The sequence below is a fragment of the Saccoglossus kowalevskii genome, chromosome 18 (assembly GCF_978046115.1).
Source record: "Saccoglossus kowalevskii chromosome 18, keSacKowa6.1, whole genome shotgun sequence".
NCBI lineage: Eukaryota > Metazoa > Hemichordata > Enteropneusta > Harrimaniidae > Saccoglossus > Saccoglossus kowalevskii.
The window spans coordinates 17,586,013-17,607,483 of record NC_140658.1 but is presented as its reverse complement, the minus strand read 5'-3'; the positions used below and the strand labels follow the sequence as shown (position 1 = coordinate 17,607,483).

At 36.9% G+C, this 21,471-nt stretch overlaps 1 protein-coding gene across 1 annotated transcript; it reads right to left on the bottom strand.

Moving 5' to 3' along the window:
• Positions 1–7,203: 7,203 nt before the first annotated feature.
• On the bottom strand, positions 7,204–8,090 carry LOC146731640 (monocarboxylate transporter 14-like). Its single transcript, XM_085493216.1, has 2 exons — positions 7,699–8,090; positions 7,204–7,495 (listed from the first exon to the last, which is right to left on the bottom strand). Exons 1-2 carry the CDS (start codon positions 7,874–7,876, stop codon positions 7,287–7,289), a joined length of 387 nt encoding a protein of 128 aa, XP_085349342.1. The 5' UTR covers positions 7,877–8,090; the 3' UTR covers positions 7,204–7,286.
• Positions 8,091–21,471: the final 13,381 nt, after the last annotated feature.

The window sequence follows — 21,471 nt, the reverse complement described above, 5'->3', positions numbered from 1 at the left end:
TGCTCATTGTTACGTCATGTTCGTTTCACCTGTGCCTGAGTGCGCAGAGAGGACGTTCAATGCTGTGTGGATGTATGTATACTAAGTAGTTACACACGCTTTTTTATCAGTTGTTCAGCATCGTGAATTCTCACATTTTGAAAGTTACTTTTCGGGTTATCGACAATTCTATTCATGTAATTCTCAATCACAATTATAAAAAAACACTATGGTATATTACAAGTTATTATAATAGAATATCTATCCTGGAATGTGCACAGATGTTCACATACAAACTATGGACAGTATTTTAAAGGTATAATGAATACGTTATAGATCGTGCATTAATCAGGTTCTGTAACAGATTATATACTGATCACAGCAGTCATCACAGAATTCAAATCTATCCCCACATTTCATCCCTCACAAGTCCTATTCGATACTGTTAAGGAACTAATTTCATTTTATCGACTGAGGATTGATATTTTTGCGGTAACCGTGAATTGTTATAATAACATACTATAAATAGCCCGGTCACTGCACAACTTTGGTTAACGAGATTCAACTCGAGATTTGTTTTTTGACCAGACAAGCTAAAATGCTTTAAAAAAACTAAAGATTGTATAAAAGCATGCTGCATTTTGTTTGCCTGTTTTCCATTACGATGTGCTACGTTTCTAACAGAATACATTGCTGTCCAAGATTAATTGCACTGAATAGTAATTTGTTCATATATCCCCCATTCATAATGGTAAAACTTTTGCTGATTGCACCAGTTTTTATGTGTCTTTGCGTTGAGTCAAAATATCACCAAAAGCTATGTTTCTACTGGTTTCCTATTGATTCACATCACCAAAGAAATCACTTTCTGTCTCCCTTTATGCCACAGATAGCAAAGTCTCTAAAAACTCTAATGTTTTTTATTCCAAGTCTGTCGATTGCAATTGGCATCATACGAATCATACTTTTGTATTTGGTGTTATTTGTTTATTATGTTGTTTATGTCTATTCTTATACTATTTCTTTTAGCAAAGAATAATTTGTTAACACGTATTCGTGACTTTGTACAACATTATGTAAATTGTCGGTTTTCCTGGGACATCAAATACCGTCAAGTAATTACAAATATATATTGGGATAGGGTATAATTATGAATAGATAATTAAATAATGATTTTCAAACACACGGTCACCATAAATCAACATGGCCATTTCAAAAACGTATATTCGGTGACAAATTCTAGACTCATTTAAGATTGTTGTGAGTCGCATATAAGGAAGGCCACATATAGTAACATGTATGTAAACAATGTGGCGTCAATAATAACAAATGACAGACAGCGACGGATATTATCAGAAATTGTATAGATGAATTATAATTAATAACTCGGAAACGGATATGAATAGTGTAAATTTGCAAAAAGATATTCTACATTGTTTAGCTAATCATATATACACCACGGGTTGTTGCGTAATTCGCAGGTTCATCGTCCGAACGTATGTGTTGCGTTCACTCGTTTTCAGAACGCAAGTGAAAGACATACTGAAGAATAGCAGGAATATGCGTGTTGTAGGCATTAATATGCATAAGATACATACGTAATTCGCTATAAATTAATATTGTAACATGTTTACCAAGGGAACTGCGTTGTGCAGCTTCATGTTAAAAATCATTGCGGGCTAGTGAATCTGTTGCCTTGAAAAATAAATTCACACTTATTAATATTGTCTCCGATAGTTTTCCCTTCTTTTGTATTTTTCAAAAATGGCATCAGTTGCAATTGGAATTAATAATTACGGACTAATATGCATAAGTGTTTTCCTGTCATAGAATCCTAAGTTGTTATGTTACTATATATGCAATTTGGTAAATAACCTCCTAAGTAATAATTGCTTTTATCATGAATTGTACATTACCTGTAATTCGTGATCTTTTTGTCATACGTAAGTTCTATTAATTGAATGTTAGCATCCCGGTTCTTGTGTCTCAACAGTCAAATTCCGGCTGGTGATGACTGCACTTTGTCATTAAATACGAGTGTGTCCAGGCTTATATCAGGTTCATTTAGCAATAATTATATTTAAAAAATATTTTTCTATATCTGTGCTTCCGGTCTTTATTTTGTTTGCAACTTAGAAACTTTAATATAATATTATATTTTAGCCTTTTCACCAGAGAATCTTGTTCGTTTTTACATTCAGGTACTGAAATCACTTAAACTTAACGAAAAAATCTCTATAACTATATGATCATGTATATTGCATCTACTATCGCTGGACAAAATTGGAAAGTGCTGACGCGGGCTTTCTGAGTTATGCTCATTTGATTGATTATTTTGATGTCAGAATATATACACTATAAGTATCAATCGATGAATAATGGAGTTTCTGCATTAACTTTTTAATGGTCATAAATCCTTATGTGACTACTGTTTTGACACCCAATAATTTGTAAACGATAGGTCTTCACAACAATTATTCTTAATGAATTTGTGTCCGAATAAACAAATCGTAATAAAAAAAGACTGTGCAATCCAAATAATATTGGCCAGTCTTGCTTACATAACATCTTCAACCTAAGAAAATGTCTCTTACTGGTGTCAAAATTGTAACAGTTTGATCATATACCCCAGAACCGCTGATGTTATACTTTATCAATTATTACAATTATTTGTTTGGATACCAATAATATCAGCTGACAATAGTGGTACATAAATGATTAAAGTGGTGTGCAGAATAATAACTATATGCAAATCTAAATTCCAGCTTACATACTGAGAACCATTATTGTTTAAAACACTGGTTATTATTATTGATTTTAAGGCCATCAAGGTAGATAGACTATTATTTGCACACTTGTTTCTATCTTCTAATTGTGATTAAAAAGCTACAAAAAGACCGAGGATATTATATATTCTTGGAATTGCCAGACTTCAAGCTTTTCAAAGGTGTGTTTTTATGCCCGTATCTGCATTCTACTGCGCGTTGTTCACTCAAATGTACACAAATACTTTTTCTGTAAACAAATAATTACGCAATTATGCTGGTGGTAAGAAGCTGTTCTTTCTCTTTTCATGTTTGTTAAAGTGGCATTCTTGAAATGAATACCAAACTAGTTGGAGACCCTTTGAAGATAAGTGTCCGCATTATCTTAGATAATTGCTGCTATCCTTTCACCACCAACATTTTTGTCTATATTGCAAAATTGTCCCCTTATTCATTTGCAGAGAAAATACCACTAGTTGCATACCACTAGTTGTAAATATATTGTTTACTGAGAATGTGTTTTTTGAAAAAATAAAAATGTAATTATACATTGACTTTTGCAAACATTCAGTCAGACTGTCCCAAATGCACTGGCATCATCATCATAACAATCTACTTGAATAAGTGCATGTATTATGATTGTGTGGATTTGAATATTTGTCCCTAATTTTCCAAACACAACAGCTCAGACTGACAAACCAATTGCCTACACAAAGTTTGCCATGGTACCACAATAACATTTCTGTAACCCGCTCTTCTGATATCATGGCAACGCTTTCCCAATGACAGCACTCCTTTATCGGTACTGAGAAATTTCATTTCCTGAAAATAAAAAAAATATGAACTTGTGGTCAGACAATCTTCCCATATACATGTCCATGCATCTGCATAACAGAAGAAACTATGACAAGAAATTGTGCCTAACATTAAATACTGCTGACCAGTGTGTACACTTTTTTCCACGTAATAAACAGACACAATTTCTGTATATTACCAGTGTGTTGTGTCAAATAACCCAATATTAATTTTGTCCATCGAAACACAATGATTCCAAACTAGTTGGCTATACTTTTATTAGTATACAATGTATAGAAAAATGAAAACAATGAAAAGTTAGTTATAAAGCTGTGAAAAGCAGCAACTGTGGGGTTTAGTTGTAAATAATTATAGACCGTTTTTCCAACAGTCAATCAGTTATATATATTTTCGCTTTTGAAAAACAAAAAATAAACATCGATTTTCAAACGACATTTTTTTTTTCAATAAATCGCGGTGACATTCAAGTTCTACGTGTATGACTGTAGTGACTCGAGTGTTAGAACTGAGATCCTAAATGTACAATTCACTGGCGTTTGAACTTACGCCATTTTAACATTTTATCGTTTTGTATTTGCTATTTCCCCAACAATATTACGAATAGGCATTCTAGTAGGTGATGCATACTGCACACGTAATGATACTCTTTATCAACGTGGAATGAAAACATCGTTACGTTGATCGCGAAGAAGGATACCTTGTATTTACATTCCGACCTATTCAGAATTACAATCCGGTAAACTATGATCAAAATTATTTTAAATCATGAAACTAACCTGAGTTGGAGGTATTTTTGGCAGCTCGATAATCGTCTCGTTTCGTCTAGTGGACTGATAGGAGCCATGCTTCTGTCAGTATAAGTATGATCCAAAGAAAATGCCAAAGATTAATCGTAGTAAATCCAAAACTGGATAATCTAGTGATTACAAAGCTATTAATATCACTGATTGTCAGTGGATTTACAGTGGTTATCATTTTGTAACAACGCTCAACGCGACCGAGTCTGTCAGCTATTGAGTTGCTGTTGTGAATTCCCTAGGCTTTTGGGAACTGACTCTCATAACAAAGCACCGGAAGAACGAGGGTTGAATCGGGAGGCGTCGGTTACCTGTGTACCGCTGGTGATTCCGCTTGTTACTGACTGTTTACTCGCTATCCGCGCATTTCCACAAGCCCAAATACCTCTCAATAGACTATATATAGTGGGTTCTAACAACATTACGAAGGCTGAATGCCACTTTAAATAGTCTGCTAAATTGAATGTGTCTTGTTCGTTTTTATTTAAGCAACGCGTTTTAAAAATGTAGTGTGCTGAATTTTAATTTCAGTTTTAGTCCCATTGCCCCAACTCAAACCAAAACACGTTGGTAAATAATCCATGAAATAGTTCATCCGGTGGTGGTGAATAAACATCGCATTGTCTTAAGGTAATCTTTGAAACTTGTAGGCACACAAATTAAACCCGTGTTGTTGATTTTTGCAAACACCACTGAGGTTGCCTTGCTTCCCTTTAGAAAATCAACATTTTAATCAACTTACATGGCATGCTATATTATGTCGACTTTATCATATGACAGTTTAAAGTGCATTTAGTCAATTAATAAATAAATGTGAAAATCATAATTGTCAACAAAAATAATAGTCTCGCTATCTTAAGTGAAAAGAAATTGTATTATGTACAAATTAGAACGATACTGACGTCAAATTTACCACTCTTGTACATTTCTAATTGCAGGAAGACGGTCCATCTTTCATAATGGTTCAAAGTAAGAAGTTGTGCCTCGCGATGGTTTTTGGTAATTACTTACTACTTTTATTATATTGTTAATTGATTTTTTTATTTATCTATATGTGGATATTGATGACCTATATATTATACACAGATTGTTCAGAGGATTGAAATTTGCTTCTAGTGCAAATTGCTTCTCACTTGTTACTCGTCACACAATGGTATTGACTGGATCTCCTTCGCGCTCAGTGGCAAAATGCTCTAATTTGGTTCTCAATCAAACATCCGCACAGAGATCCAAGTTGATTCTCATTTGTATATCGTGGCAAAGTGCTATGATTTGTGTCTCATCGCAATCTATTCTAAATTGTTCTAGCCTCAACATGTTTTACATTATTTTTCAAACGGGTCTCATCGCAATTGATCTAGTTGAAAATTTCAAGCTCACATCTAGTAGCAACATGGTCTGAAGTGTTACTCAATCGTGTTTCATGTAAAGTGCTATAAAGTGTATCTCATTCACATTTGTCGCCTATAGTGCTCTTAATTTTATTTTTACTCATGACACTACTTCTGGTTTCACGGTGTTCTCATAGTGGGCGATAACTTCAGAAGGTTGTCGGTTGCCCACTCATTCACCGTTATGTGACAACGGAGACGACCGAAACGAAGTTGTGCAATGTTACTGATGCCCAAACGAAATAAGGAGATACAAATGGTGTCTCGGAAAGTTTTTCCAAATTCAAAACGACATTTCCCAAATTCGTTGCAACCTATATTAAGATTACAAAGTAGGCTATAGAAAAACAAAGTTTCATTGACCTCATTTTTCATTCAGTTAGCTATATATTATGTAAAACCCTTAAAATACGATGAACGTTACTGTCCATTGCTAGAATTATACTATGTACTCAAATACGTAAATTTAATATAATCGTGAGTATATTAACTTCTAATTTATTAACCAAATTGCTATGATTTTGTAGAATATTTTACCTATTAGTAAACCAGAGTAAACGACAAGCTGATAAAATACGTTATGCTCCATAAATATGAATACGACAAATATGCTATGCTATACTATACTATACTATACTATACACGCATTCTTCCGTCATGTCCACCCAGCCGCAATGATTGAACAAATGTAACACGCACGTTTGAAGAAAAAAAAACAAAGCAATAGACGTACTTGCTATGATATCGAGGCACACCAAAGACATTCCGGTGACTGGGGAGGCTCCGGGGAGCCTAGAGCGCCTATCATATTGCACACAATTTGTTACACACTGACAGTTCAGAATAGGTCTACGTCCAAAAACAAGCATGAAAAAGGTATTGGCCATTTTCAAAGATTACATTAAGCTTAATTGCGTTTCAATGCATGTACCAAGAATAATAATCACGTTAATTTGCAAGGTCGACATGTATATTTAGTCGTATATCATTCATTTTTCCTAAGATCAAAATGTATAATTTACCCTACTTTTTGAAATGTACGTTACATAATTATTGTAATGTACGCTACATATGCAATCGACAAACACATTTATAAATCATTCAATTCCTGAATGAACATGGTTATAAAAAAACAGAATGCAAAGTTAGATAATGGATAGATAATTAGATAATTAAAGATTACAAGTACATATCGCTCAACCACAACTTTTATTTTCAAAACGTTGTCCTCAAAATTCAAGATAAAGTTTGTTTTTTCTCGTATCATTGCATAAAAATATTGTTTGGTTACATGTTAGTTGAACATATTTTCCAAGATGCAAACCCTGGATAGCGCTCACACAATCATCGCATATCAGCTTAATCATCATCTGTGTCATCATTCCTCTCGTTAGATATAGTTTCCTACCGGATTGTTAAAATAAATTACCTCAACCGAAAATATCCAACTTCACATCGGATTGGTGCAATTGAAATAATAATGCAGCAATTGCACCAATCCGTAATTTACATCAGTTAATTTTCCCAAAAACTAAAGTTCAGCTGCCTGTCTGTGTTGTTGAATCACACATATCTGGTCTACCGTTATATAGGAATTCGTTGTTTACGGAATTATCCCTTTCTTTTTTGCGTTGGATTCGCAAGATGATTGGTTCTACTGTTAACATAAGGATCCCAGCAAATGTAGAACAGACACCACAAAAATAAAATGACGCAGTGTAGTCTTTGGCTACATCGTATAACCATCCTGAAATAAAATAAAATATTACTGCAATCAGGATAAGGGTAATATTATTTATGCTAATATGCGATGGTTTAGAGATCTAATTTATAATCTTTGATATAACCAGACTAAGAAATTGAAACAAAATTACATGTTATAGGTTACAGATCTCTTTTGTAAACACTTTAAGAAACTTGTCAGGTTTAAAAGTAATAAATATATATTACCAGCAATGGTTGGTCCAATCATTGCGCCCAATACGTTAAACGTTGATGCCAGAGCAACGGCGGCAGTAAGGTTTGGTCCGCCAACATAATCTTTCGTAACATGGGGATAAAGGCCAAGCACAATCCCAACGAAGAAACCGTACAATGCAGAATACACGGCATATGTAACATAGTACATTGTCAAGTGGGGACTGAGTATTGTAGAAATGCCAGCGAAGAGTAAACTAACACCAAACAGGCGGCCACTATTAATGCATTTGATAAGTAACAATAAAGGTGGGGAGAGCCTTCCGATTATGCCACCTATTGCAAATATAGAAATAAGTAGTGAAATTATTCTAGGAGTCGAGAGTTGGAGATCGTTCGCATAAAGCACGATAAATGAAGGCACGGCAAAAGAGCCTAATCCAATACCAACAAAGACGCAGGCAATTTGAAGAGCAAATAGGGGATGCCTGTAAATTAATTTCACATCAAATGCATGAATTATTCTTCCGAATGTAGCACACCGGTCATTAAGATGGGGCTTTGTAGAATCTTGATCATCAGTGGAATGTGGGACGTGATCAGGGTTCATCTGCCTGGTCGTGTCTGGAGGTGTAAACAAAGACGCTGATATAAACATATGGGCGTTTATTGCTGACATCACAATAAACGTGTCTCTCCAACCGTACGTGTCAATCAGTAGTTGAATTATGGGTGTAAGTAAAAATGGGCCAATTCCAGATCCCAATACCGCTAGTGAATTTGCTAGTGTGTATCTCTTCTTAATATGTAGAGGTATAATTCCAAGACAAGGGCTCAGAATCAAGCTATATCCCAGTCCTATGGGGGAAGAAATGTCAACGTTATAATTTCTACTCGTTTTACTCTTTTTAAATTTGTGAATCACTGTTTTCCCAACAACATGTAGATGGAAGCATGTTAGTAGATTTGATCATCACCACCATCAGTCAGTATATTCATTGTACTTACATTATTGCAGAACAAGGTCATTTAATCACTGATCTTTGATCATTAATCTCTAAAACCATCCCAGTATTATTAAAAAATAGTGTGCATCAGTGACCATATCGGCCATCAAAAACATTTTAAAAGCAACATTTTAAGTGGAAAAGTACTCACCTATGAATACTCCATATGTTATGTATAGGGCATTAACACTTGGTGCAAACGAACTGCAGAAGAATCCGATGGATGATATCAATGTCCCTGTCATAACTGTTGTTCTATACCCAAATCTCTTCACACAGACGGTAGATAGTGGGCCTGGTGAGTAATACAAGAAAATTTGAGAAACAAATGTGACTACTGGAACTGTACCAGCAGTAGACCATTTTGTGACATGTAATCGGACATGTATAATTTCACGAAGAAAAAATAATGAATGAAAAAGTGAAATTTCAATGACTCGCGAAACGAATCACCATGAACATGTATCGCAACATGTATAACCCACGTACCAAATTTAAATGAAAACCGACAAAGCAAGTCTAAGATACCGCGTTTCAAGAACAACAAGATGGCTGCAAGTCGGCCATTATTGATCTGTTGATGAAACATACTGACATGGACATGTATGTGCAAAATATGAATAAAAATGATCCATTAGTCTTGGAGGTCGCTGGTCACCCATCCGATTGGATGACAAATTGTCAACATATATATAATATACATATGTATGTATAATAATGTATGTACCATATTTTAATGAAAATAACAAAACATGTCCAAGATACTATACTCTTAAAAAATACAGATGGCTGCCATTTTTTTTTTTTTTTGATGCATTGATCAATGTTCCTAGTCGGAATATCTGGCGGTTCCAACCTCCTTGAGTTTTCGAGAAGTTATACATGTGAGTTATCAATTGAATACATCTACAACTGACATGTTAGATCAAATCTGTGATGAAACACAAACCTTTCGTAAACAATTCATTTTTCTTCCCAATTAATACAATAATAATTTCAATCCACGGATTTAAGGCTTCCGGATAAAACTCCTATTGTTATCTCCAGCTTGCTCTAGGTTAGTATGATAGTCTTTCTGTTCGAGAAATTCTGACGCCTGTAAGCAGAACAATAATGTTTAAGACATAAACAAAATTGTTTCTGTGTAGACTATTACTCGTGTGCCAAAAAGACGGGTAGGAGGCAAGCATAGTAAAACCGGCATTGAAACACGTGTGAACAAGATCAGCCGGCGCCACTATGATTTAGTTTAAGCTGTTCTAAAATTGCAAGTCTCGACTGACATCCTGTTCTTATAGAAACGGCTGTAGAACATGTGAACAATATCGCCGCCTTTAAAAAACGCTATCAATGTCAGCCTCGCTCTGGAGTTCATTCATTGCAAGTATTTTAAAGAAACATGGAGCCCGATAACAAAGCCGGCTCAGTTTAGTCTTATACACGTATGAACACAGAACCAATTAAAACCACTGATAACAATTGTTACAAAGTTAGTCAATCTGGCTCTGTGACACACGTGTAAATACGGTATATCTCCGTGATTATGGAGGTCACATGAATATAAAGACGCAATTAATGAATAAATTGAATTAAAACCCTAATAGCATACACACTGTTATTTTTGCTGTCAAAAGATATACAATAACAGAATATGCAAAATTTAAATGATATCTTTTTATTGTTTATGTTAGCATTTTTCTTCACAATTGCTAGTCGACTGTGAGTTCACGTTTTTTTTTTACGATTTTCATAGAAAACTAATACGACATGGACACTTGGATTCTGGACAACCAGAAAAATCAAACAACATTGATATCTTAGTGCACCTTACCAAATAGCTATTTTGATTTTAGCAAATCGAGGTTGTTCAGAATCAACGATGAAGCAACCAATCTGTATTTTCACTAAGATTATCTCGTTTTTAACACTCGCAGTCACCTAACTTAACACATCATCTGAATCACATGGTTTGTTGCCGACTGATTAACCTGGGTAAACGCGTATTTTATGTTAAACAAATGGCTAAGTTTGATTGGAAGCACATGATGTAAAGGTGCCCAATCAGACGCTGGGAAACATTGCACGGTAAGCTAAAGAACAAAATGTAGCATGATCACTTCGAAATTATTCTAGTAACCGTGCATGCAGAGTGTGTTTAGGTTGTTTGCTAATCGTCCCAAAAAAACGGTGCTGCATTTTTCCACCCAGTTTCCCACAATGTTTTATGTCAAAGCTGCAGACCTGAAGGCAAGACCTAGACACGTCCAAGGAGCGCTGATGGGAGAAACTTCTCCACACAAATATGCCGCAGAGGCTACTTTATCGCCTATGTTCAGGGATCCCTGCAGTAATCTGGGCCTGGTCAGTAACCAAAGTCTGACCAACTACGACAGGCCCAACCCTAAAATGAGCCTTCTCAACGGTTTGGGTGTCTCTTAGGTAATAACTGGTAAAGATGTTTTCCAGAAGCCTGCTCTCAGTATATGCTCGAGGGGGCACATGATACAAGAGCTAATGATTTGGCGATCATACTAACCTCATGCACTCACACTTGGTGTCTCTGTAGACCCTGTGTCGAGAATACCAGATGGTTGTAAACCTCAAACATGGTCACAGTGATCTACCTGGAAATGGAAGTCGGGGAGGCTGGTTTGTCCTGTTTACCCTGGCCATAATACATAAACATGTGATTGATGCCATGCCTCGACGCTCTAGTATGATTTTTAGTAACTCAACGCTCGAACCAGGCAAAGAAGCAACTCCTCTTGATCCTTTGGGCCGACAATGTTGGACCGTCCCACTGCCGAAACAGTTTGGAGGCTACCCCTTGGGTTATCTGCCACTCAGTGTTTTGGAAAGAGAGTCTCCGCGAGAGGGCGTCCGCTTGAATGTTTCGTACCCCTGGAACGTGGTCTGCAGCTAGTTCCACAATGTATTCCAGGTACCAAAGAAGAATTTGCTCCACCAGAACTGACAGCGATGGGGTTCTGGTCCCCCCTCCTTGTTGATATAGGAGACCATCACTGTGTTGACCCTGTGAACTATTGGTAGAAAGTGTATCAGTGCTAAGTGTACTGCTTTCAGTTCGAGCTAATTGATATGGCGGCTCTGAACCCAACCCAGGGGCCATATTCCTTGGGCTTGTTCGTCCAAAAGGTGAGAGTCATAGCCTTGGTAAGGGGGACCCCCTGCCTGAGGTTGGCAATTGCCGTCCATCAGGGCAAATAATCCTTTGCTTGGTCTGAGAGAGTCACTCACCTCTCCAGTTCCCATAGGTGAGCCTGGTGCTGCAACAAAGTGTGCTGTACCGGGCGACTGTGTAACACAACTTGGGGAAGTACTCTGCGAACTGAAGTCATCATTCCGATGATATGCATCAGCTCTCAGAGAGACACAGAGGGAACGTTGACTAGATGTTCGGCTAGGCCACTTAGTGCTAGACAACGAGCCTGTGATGGTCATATCAAGCCTGCCTCCGTGTCAAACTGCATGCCCAGAAACCCAAACGCTGTGTTGAGTGTGGATGGGACTTTTCTCGATTTACTAGTAAATCCTGTGTTAGCCTTACTTGCTTGGCCAAGAACACCTTGTTTTAGTTGTGAGGCAACTAGTTGTCTAGGTATGGGTTGATGTGTACCGACGCCTGGTGCAGCATCAGCGCCACCTGTTTCCACACTCTGGTGAACATATATCGAGCTGTACATAACCGGAAGGGGAGCACCCTGAACTTGAATACTTGGCCCAAAGGGGCGAATTGAAGGAGTCGCTGACTCGCTGGGTGCATCGGTATGTGCAGGTAAGCATCGCTCAAGTATAGCAAGGCTAACCAGTCAAAACATCATGATCATGGTGAGTAAAACTGTGCTCAGTGTTTCCAGGAAGCGCATACTGATTTAATCTGCTTAAGTCCAGAACTGGACGCCAGCCACTAACACTTGCGAGTAGTAGCCCGAACTTATCACAGTGTCCACTATCCTGTGTATAGCGCCCTTTGTATGCAAACTGTCTACCTCCTGCCGGCTTGCTTCTGCTTTGCAGGGTCCACTGGCAGCGCCCCCAACATCGATTAGTAAGAGCTTGGTCCAGTAGAAAGGGCTAAGCCTGAGATTGCGCCACCCTGGAGACTTGGGCCTATAATCCGCAGTCGATCAAGGTCTGCCCATCAACACCGTCTGTGCGTTCCCACTACGTCCAGCACTCAGCCATACCAGGAGAGCCATGCATCCCACCATCTGGATCCTGGAAGCGACAGCAATACCAAGAGTGACTGCTTCAGGATCGAGGGTGGGGGTAGTACATTGAATCACTAGGATTGATGTTCCCCACATCACCCCTATGGCGTGAACAGACTCAAAATGACCGCCCGAGGTTGCACCCGCCAAATCAAATATCGCCTAATCCCCCCCCTTTAAAGTGAGCAAGGGCATATCCGAGAAACCTCTGATGGCCGGGTCGGTCCCTCTGAGAGTGTCTGCAGGTTCTCAAAGGGCAGTGACCCGTAATGGAGACAGGATTCTTGTCACTGAATCCGACATACGGTCCCTGGCTGGCAGAGTGCAGGGGAGTACAAAACCAATGAAATTGGATGCCTGACCGATCAATGTGATTAGTCTCGTCAACACGCACACAGACCTGAAAAAAAACATCCCAGACCTCCGAATTCCAGTTGACATACATGATCTTGTGGCAAAACCCCGAACTCTGAACATATCCCAAGCGAAGATGTCGTTTGCTATGGGGGTTACCAACCCAGGAGCTCGTGGAGGCAATTGCCGCACGACCGAATCTGGGGGAACAACCTTGAAGGTGAGAAACTCCCTTCCTTCTTGTCTATTTTAAAACCCACACTAGTTTTGTGAACACAGTATGCATGAGTGAAATGAATTAGAGTTAAAAGCTGACACAAAGAGACCTGACAATGGCCGAATGAGTGTTTTTAGTAGTGTACACAAAAAAAGACATGGGCCCCAAAATAAGTAAAACTTATCCTACCAGCCACTACATCTACTGCTATCAACAATTCACAGTTTCTTCAGAACACTCGGTCAAAAGACTTGAGATTGAATCTGTTTTTGCTACGATGCACACTTGGTGCAGAGAAAAACATAAGTGATCGTGGGGCAAGATGGCACAGGCCTCTTTGCCTCGGTCACATGTTGCGTGACGTGAAAGGAAATCTATGAGGTCATGGGGCTTTCCTGACCTAGATTTTTCTCTCGTAGTTGGCTGAATCACAGATTCATGTATACAGTTTAAAATAGTCATTTTGACTGACCGGAGTCTATGGTGGGTAATTGAACGTAGTGAATATGGGAGCTGTGAGTTTTGACCTTTAGATCGTCGTCGTTTCTGTTCAAATCTGTCACTTTGTGGATGAGTTACAGCATTTTTATTTTTCCTACCTTAGTCTACGATATTTATGAATACATAATGAGCAAATTTATAGTAATACATGTATTTCTCATTATTTGACTTTTCCCAGAATTTGTCGGACTTATTCTATTCCATAAAGGTCAAATAGCGGTGTTGTTTCTTTGTGGACGCTTCGTCCTGACCTATATATCCTATTTATTATCGTCTCGGTCAACAACTGTAAAAGAAACTTCTAATACCGAAAACGGTACTCGCTAAAACGAAGGACCGCAAAGGACCGAAGGACCTAACCGAAAGACCGAAGGACTTAAACGGGTGTAATGACGATAAAACGCTGATACGAATTACGTTGTTATACGTTGCATTTGTTCACAAATTATGCAGTAGCAATTAAATTTACAAAAATACCTTGATAAATACATTACATGATGAATATAAAAGTGAAGGACCACAATTATATTATAAATATGAGCGAAGGACCTCGTTTTTATTGTAAATATGAGCGAATGACCGAGATTACGTGGCTAATATGAGCGACGGACCACGATTATATTATAAATATGAGCAAAGGACCGTGATTACGTGACAAATATGAGCGAAAGACCACGTTTATATTATACATATGAGCGAAGGACCACGTTTATATTATGAATATGGGCGAAGGACCACGATTATATTATAAATATGAGCGAAGGACCACGATTATATTATAAATATGAGCGAAGGACCACGTCTATATTATAAATATGAGCGAAGGACCACGTCTATATTATAAATATGAGCGAAGGACCACGTCTATATTATAAATATGAGCGAAGGACCACGATTATATTATAAATATGAGCGAAGGACCACGTCTATATTATAAATATGAGCGAAGGACCACGTCTATATTATAAATATGAGCGAAGGACCACGATTATATTATAAATAAGAGCGAAGGACCATGATTACGTGATAAAAATTAGCGAAGGACCACGTTTATATTATAAATATGAGCGAAGGACCACGATTATTTTATAAATAAGAGCGAAGGACCGTGATTTCGTGACAAATATGAGCGAAGGACCATGATTACGTGACAAATATGAATGAAGGACCACGTTTATATTATACATATGAGCGACGGACCATGAGTACGTTATAAATATGAGCGAAAGACCACGTTTATATTATACATATGAGCGAAGGGTCACGTTTATATTATGAATATGGGCGAAGGACCACGATTATATTATAAATAAGAGCGAAGGACCATGATTACGTGATAAAAATGAGCGAAGGACCACGTTTATATTATAAATATGAGCGAAGGACCACGATTATATTATAAATATGAGCGAAGGACCATGAGTACGTTATAAATATGAGCGAAGGACCACGTTTATATTATAAATATGAGCGAAGGACCACGTTTATATTATAAATATGAGCGAAAGACCACGTTTATATTATAAATAAGAGCGAAGGACCATGATTACGTGATAAAAATGAGCGAAGGACCACGTTTATATTATAAATATGAGCGAAGGACCACGATTATATTATAAATATGAGCGAAGGACCGAGATTACGTGATAAAAATTAGCGAAGGACCACGTTTTTATTATAAATATGAGCGACGGACCACGATTATTTTATAAATAAGAGCGAAGGACCATGATTACGTGATAAAAATGAGCGAAGGACCACGTTTATATTATAAATATGAGCGAAGGACCACGATTATATTATAAATATGAGCGAAGGACCATGATTACGTGATAAAAATTAGCGAAGGACCACGTTTTTATTATAAATATGAGCGACGGACCACGATTATTTTATAAATAAGAGCGAAGGACCGTGATTACGTGACAATTATGAGCGAAGGACCACGTTTATATTATACATATGAGCGAAGGACCACGTTTATATTATGAATAAGAGCGAAGGACCATGACTACGTGATAAAAATGAGCGAAGGACTACGTTTATATTATAAATATGAGCGAAGGACCACGATTATATTATAAATATGAGCGAAGGACCACGTCTATATTATAAATATGAGCGAAGGACCATGATTACGTGACAAATATGAGCGAAGGACCATGATTACGTGACAAATATGAATGAAGGACCACGTTTATATTATACATATGAGAGACGGACCACGAGTACGTTATAAATATGAGCGAGGACCACGTTTATATTATAAATATGAGCGAAGGACCACGTTTATATTATAAATATGAGCGAAGGACGATGAGTACGTTATAAATATGAGCGAAGGACCACGTATATATTATAAATATGAGCGAAGGACCACGTTTATATTATAAATATGAGCGAAAGACCACGTTTATATTATAAATAAGAGCGAAGGACCATGATTACGTGATAAAAATGAACGAAGGACCACGTTTATATTATAAATATGAGCGAAGGACCACGATTATTTTGTAAATAAGAGCGAAGGACCGTGATTACGTGACAAATATGAGCGAAGGACCATGATTACGTGACAAATATGAATGATGGACGTTTATATTATACATATGAGCGACGGACCATGAGTACGTTATAAATATGAGCGAAGGACCACGTTTATATTATAAATATGAGCGAAGGACCTCGTTTATATTATAAATATGAGCGAAGGACCATGAGTACGTTATAAATATGAGCGAAGGACCACGTTTATATTATAAATATGAGCGAAGGACCACGTTTATATTATAAATATGAGCGAACGACCACGTTTATATTATAAATATGAGCGAAGGACCATGATTACGTGATAAAAATGAGCGAAGGACCACGTTTATATTATAAATATGAGCGAAGGACCGTGATTACGTGACAAATATGAGCGAAGGACCATGATTACGTGACAAATATGAACGATTGACGTTTATATTATACATATGAGCGACGGACCATGAGTACGTTATAAATATGAGCGAAGGACCACGTTCATATTATAAATATGAGCGAAGGACCGTGATTACGTGACAAATATGAGCGAAGGACCATGATTACGTGACAAATATGAACGATGGACGTTTATATTATTCATATGAGCGACGGACCATGAGTACGTTATAAATATGAGCGAAGGACCACGTTTATATTATAAATATGAGCGAAAGACCACGTTTATATTATAAATATGAGCGACGGACCATGATTACGTGATAAAAATGAGCGAAGGACCATGTTTATATTATAAATATGAGCGAAGGACCGTGATTACGTGACAAATATGAGCGAAGGACCATGATTACGTGACAAATATGAACGATGGACGTGTATATTATAAATATGAGCGACGGACCATGAGTACGTTATAAATATGAGCGAAGGACCACGTTTATATTATAAATATGAGCGAAGGACCACGTTTATATTATAAATATGAGCGAAGGACCACGTTTATATTATGGTCCTTCGCTCGTATTTATGAGTACGTTATAAATATGAGCGAAGGACCACGTTTATATTATAAATATGAACGAAGGACCACGTTTATATTATAAATATGAGCGAAGGACCACGTTTATATTATAAATATGAGCGAAAGACCACGTTTATATTATAAATATGAGCGAAGGACCAAGTTTATATTATAAATATGAGCGAAGGACCATGAGTACGTTATAATAATGAGCGAAGGACCACGTTTATATTATAAATATGAGCGAAGGACCACGTTTATATTATAAATATGAGCGAAAGACCACGTTTATATTATAAATATGAGCGAAGGACCAAGTTTATATTATAAATATGAGCGAAGGACCATGAGTACGTTATAATAATGAGCGAAGGACCACGTTTATATTATAAATATGAGCGAAGGACCACGTTTATATTATAAATATGAGCGAAAGACCACGTTTATATTATAAATAAGAGCGAAGGACCATGATTACGTGATAAAAATGAGCGAAGGACCACGTTTATATTATAAATATGAGCGAAGGACCACGATTATTTTATAAATAAAAGCGAAGGACCGTGATTACGTGACAAATATGAGCGAAGGACCATGATTACGTGACAAATATTAACGATGGACGTTTATATTATACATATGAGCGACGGACCATGAGTACGTTATAAATATGAGCGAAGGACCACGTTTATATTATAAATATGAGCGAAGGACCACGTTTATATTATAAATATGAGCGAAGGACCATGAGTACGTTATAAATATGAGCGAAGGATCACGTTCATATTATAAATATGAGCGAAGGACCACGTTTATATTATAAATATGAGCGAAAGGCCACGTTTATATTATAAATATGAGCGAAGGACCATGATTACGTGATAAAAATGAGCGAAGGACCACGTTTATATTATAAATATGAGCGAAGGACCGTGATTACGTGACAAATATGAGCGAAGGACCATGATTACGTGACAAATATGAACGATGGACGTTTATATTATACATATGAGCGACGGACCATGAGTACGTTATAAATATGAGCGAAGGACCACGTTTATATTATAAATATGAGCGAAGGACCACGTTTATATTATAAATATGAGCGAAGGACCACGTTTATATTGTAAATACGAGCGAAGGACCATGAGTACGTTATAAATATGAGCGAAGGACCACGTTTATATTATAAATATGAACGAAGGACCACGTTTATATTATAAAAATGAGCGAAGGACCACGTTTATATTATAAATATGAGCGAAGGACAATGATAACGTGATAAAAATAAGCGAAGGACCACGTTTATATTATAAATATGAGCGAGGACCACGATTATATTATAAATATGAGCGAAGGACCGTGATTATGTGACAAATATGAGCGAAGGACCATGATTACGTGACAAATATGAGCGAAGGACCACGTTTATATTATACATATGAGCGAAGGATCACGTTTATATTATAAATATGAGCGAAGGACCACGATTACATTATAAATAAGAGCGAAGGACCATGATTACGTGATAAATATGAGCGAAGGACCACGTTTATATTATACATATGAGCGAAGGACCACGATTACGTGATAAATATGAGCGAAGGACCACGTTTATATTATAAATATGAGCGAAGGACCATGATTACGTGATAAAATATGAGCGAAGGACCACGTTTATATTATAAATATGAGCGAAGGACCACGTTTTTATTATAAATATGAGCGAATGACCACGATTATATTATAAATATGAACGAAGGACCACGTTTATATTATAAATATGAGCGAAGGACCATGAGTACGTTATACATATGAGCGAAGGACCACGTTTATATTGTGAATATGGGCGAAGGACAACGATTATATTATAAATAAGAGCGAAGGACCGAGATTACGTGATAAAAATGAGCGAAGGACCACGTTTATATTATAAATATGAGCGAAGGACCACGTTTATATTAAAAATATGAGCGAAGGACAATGATTACGTGATAAAAATGAGCGAAGGACCACGTTTATATTATACATATGAGCGAAGGACCATGATTACGTGACAAATGTGAACGAAGGACCACGTTTATATTATACATATGAACGACGGACCATGAATACGTTATAATTATGAGCGAAGGACCACGATTATTTTATAAATAAGAGCGAAGGATCGTGATTACGTGACAAATATGAACGAAGGACCACGTTTATATTATACATATGAGCGACGGACCATGAGTAGGTTATAAATATGAGCGAAGGACCACGTTTATATTATAAATATGAGCGAAGGACCACGTTTATATTATAAATATGAGCGAAGGACCACGTTTATATTATAAATATGAGTGAAGGACCATGCGTACGTTATAAATATGAGCGAAGGACCACGTTTGTATTATAAATATGAGCGAAGGACCATGAGTACGTTATAAATATGAGCGAAGGACCACGTTTATATTATAAATATGAGCGAAGGACCGAGTTTATATTATAAATATGAACGAAGGACCACGTTTATATTATTAATATGAGCGAAGGACCATGAGTACGTTATACATATGAGCGAAGGACTACGTTTATATTATAAATATGAGCGAAGGACCACGTTTATATTATAAATATGAGTGAAGGACCATGCGTACGTTATAAATATGAGCGAAGGACCACGTTTGTATTATAAATATGAGCGAAGGACCATGAGTACGTTATAAATATGAGCGAAGGACCACGTTTATATTATAAATATGAGCGAAGGACCATGATTATATTATAAATATGAGCGAAGGACCACGTTTATATTATAAATATGGGCGAAGGACAACGATTATATTATAAATATGAGCGAAGGACCGAGATTACGTGATAAAAATGAGCGAAGGACCACGTTTATATTATAAATATGAGCGAAGGACCACGATTATATTATAAATATGAGCGAAGGACCACGTTTATATTATAATTATGAGCGAAGGACAAAGATTACGTGATAAAAATGAGCGAAGGACCACGTTTATATTATAAATATGAGCGAAGAACCATGATTACGTGACAAATATGAACGAAGGACCACGTTTATATTATACATATGAGCGACGGACCATGAATACGTTATAAATATGAGCGAAGGACCACGTTTATATTATAAATATGAGCGAAGGACCACGTTTATATTATAAATATGAGCGAAGGACCATGAGTACGTTATACATATGAGCGAAGGACCACGATTATTTTATAAATAAGAGCGAAGGACCGTGATTACGTGACAAATATGAGCGAAGGACCACGTTTATATTATAAATATGAGCGAAGGACCACGATTATATTATAAACGTGAGCGAAGGACCACGTTTATATTATAAATATGAGCGAAGGACCACGATTATATTATAAATAAGAGCGAAGGACCATGATTAGGTGATAAATATGAGCGAAGGACCACGTTTATATTATAAATATGAGCGAAGGACCACGATTATATTATAAATATGAGCGAAGGACCACGTTTATATTATAAATATGAGCGAAGGACAATGATTACGTGATAAAAATAAGCGAAGGACCACGTTTATATTATAAATATGAGCGAGGACCACGATTATATTATAAATATGAGCGAAGGACCGTGATTATGTGACAAATATGAGCGAAGGACCATGATTACGTGACAAATATGAGCGAAGGACCACGTTTATATTATACATATGAGCGAAGGATCACGTTTATATTATAAATATGAGCGAAGGACCACGATTACATTATAAATAAGAGCGAAGGACCATGATTACGTGATAAATATGAGCGAAGGACCACGTTTATATTATACATATGAGCGAAAGACCACGATTACGTGATAAATATGAGCGAAGGACCACGTTTATATTATTAATATGAGCGAAGGACCATGATTACGTGATAAAATATGAGCGAAGGACCACGTTTATATTATAAATATGAGCGAAGGACCACGTTTTTATTATAAATATG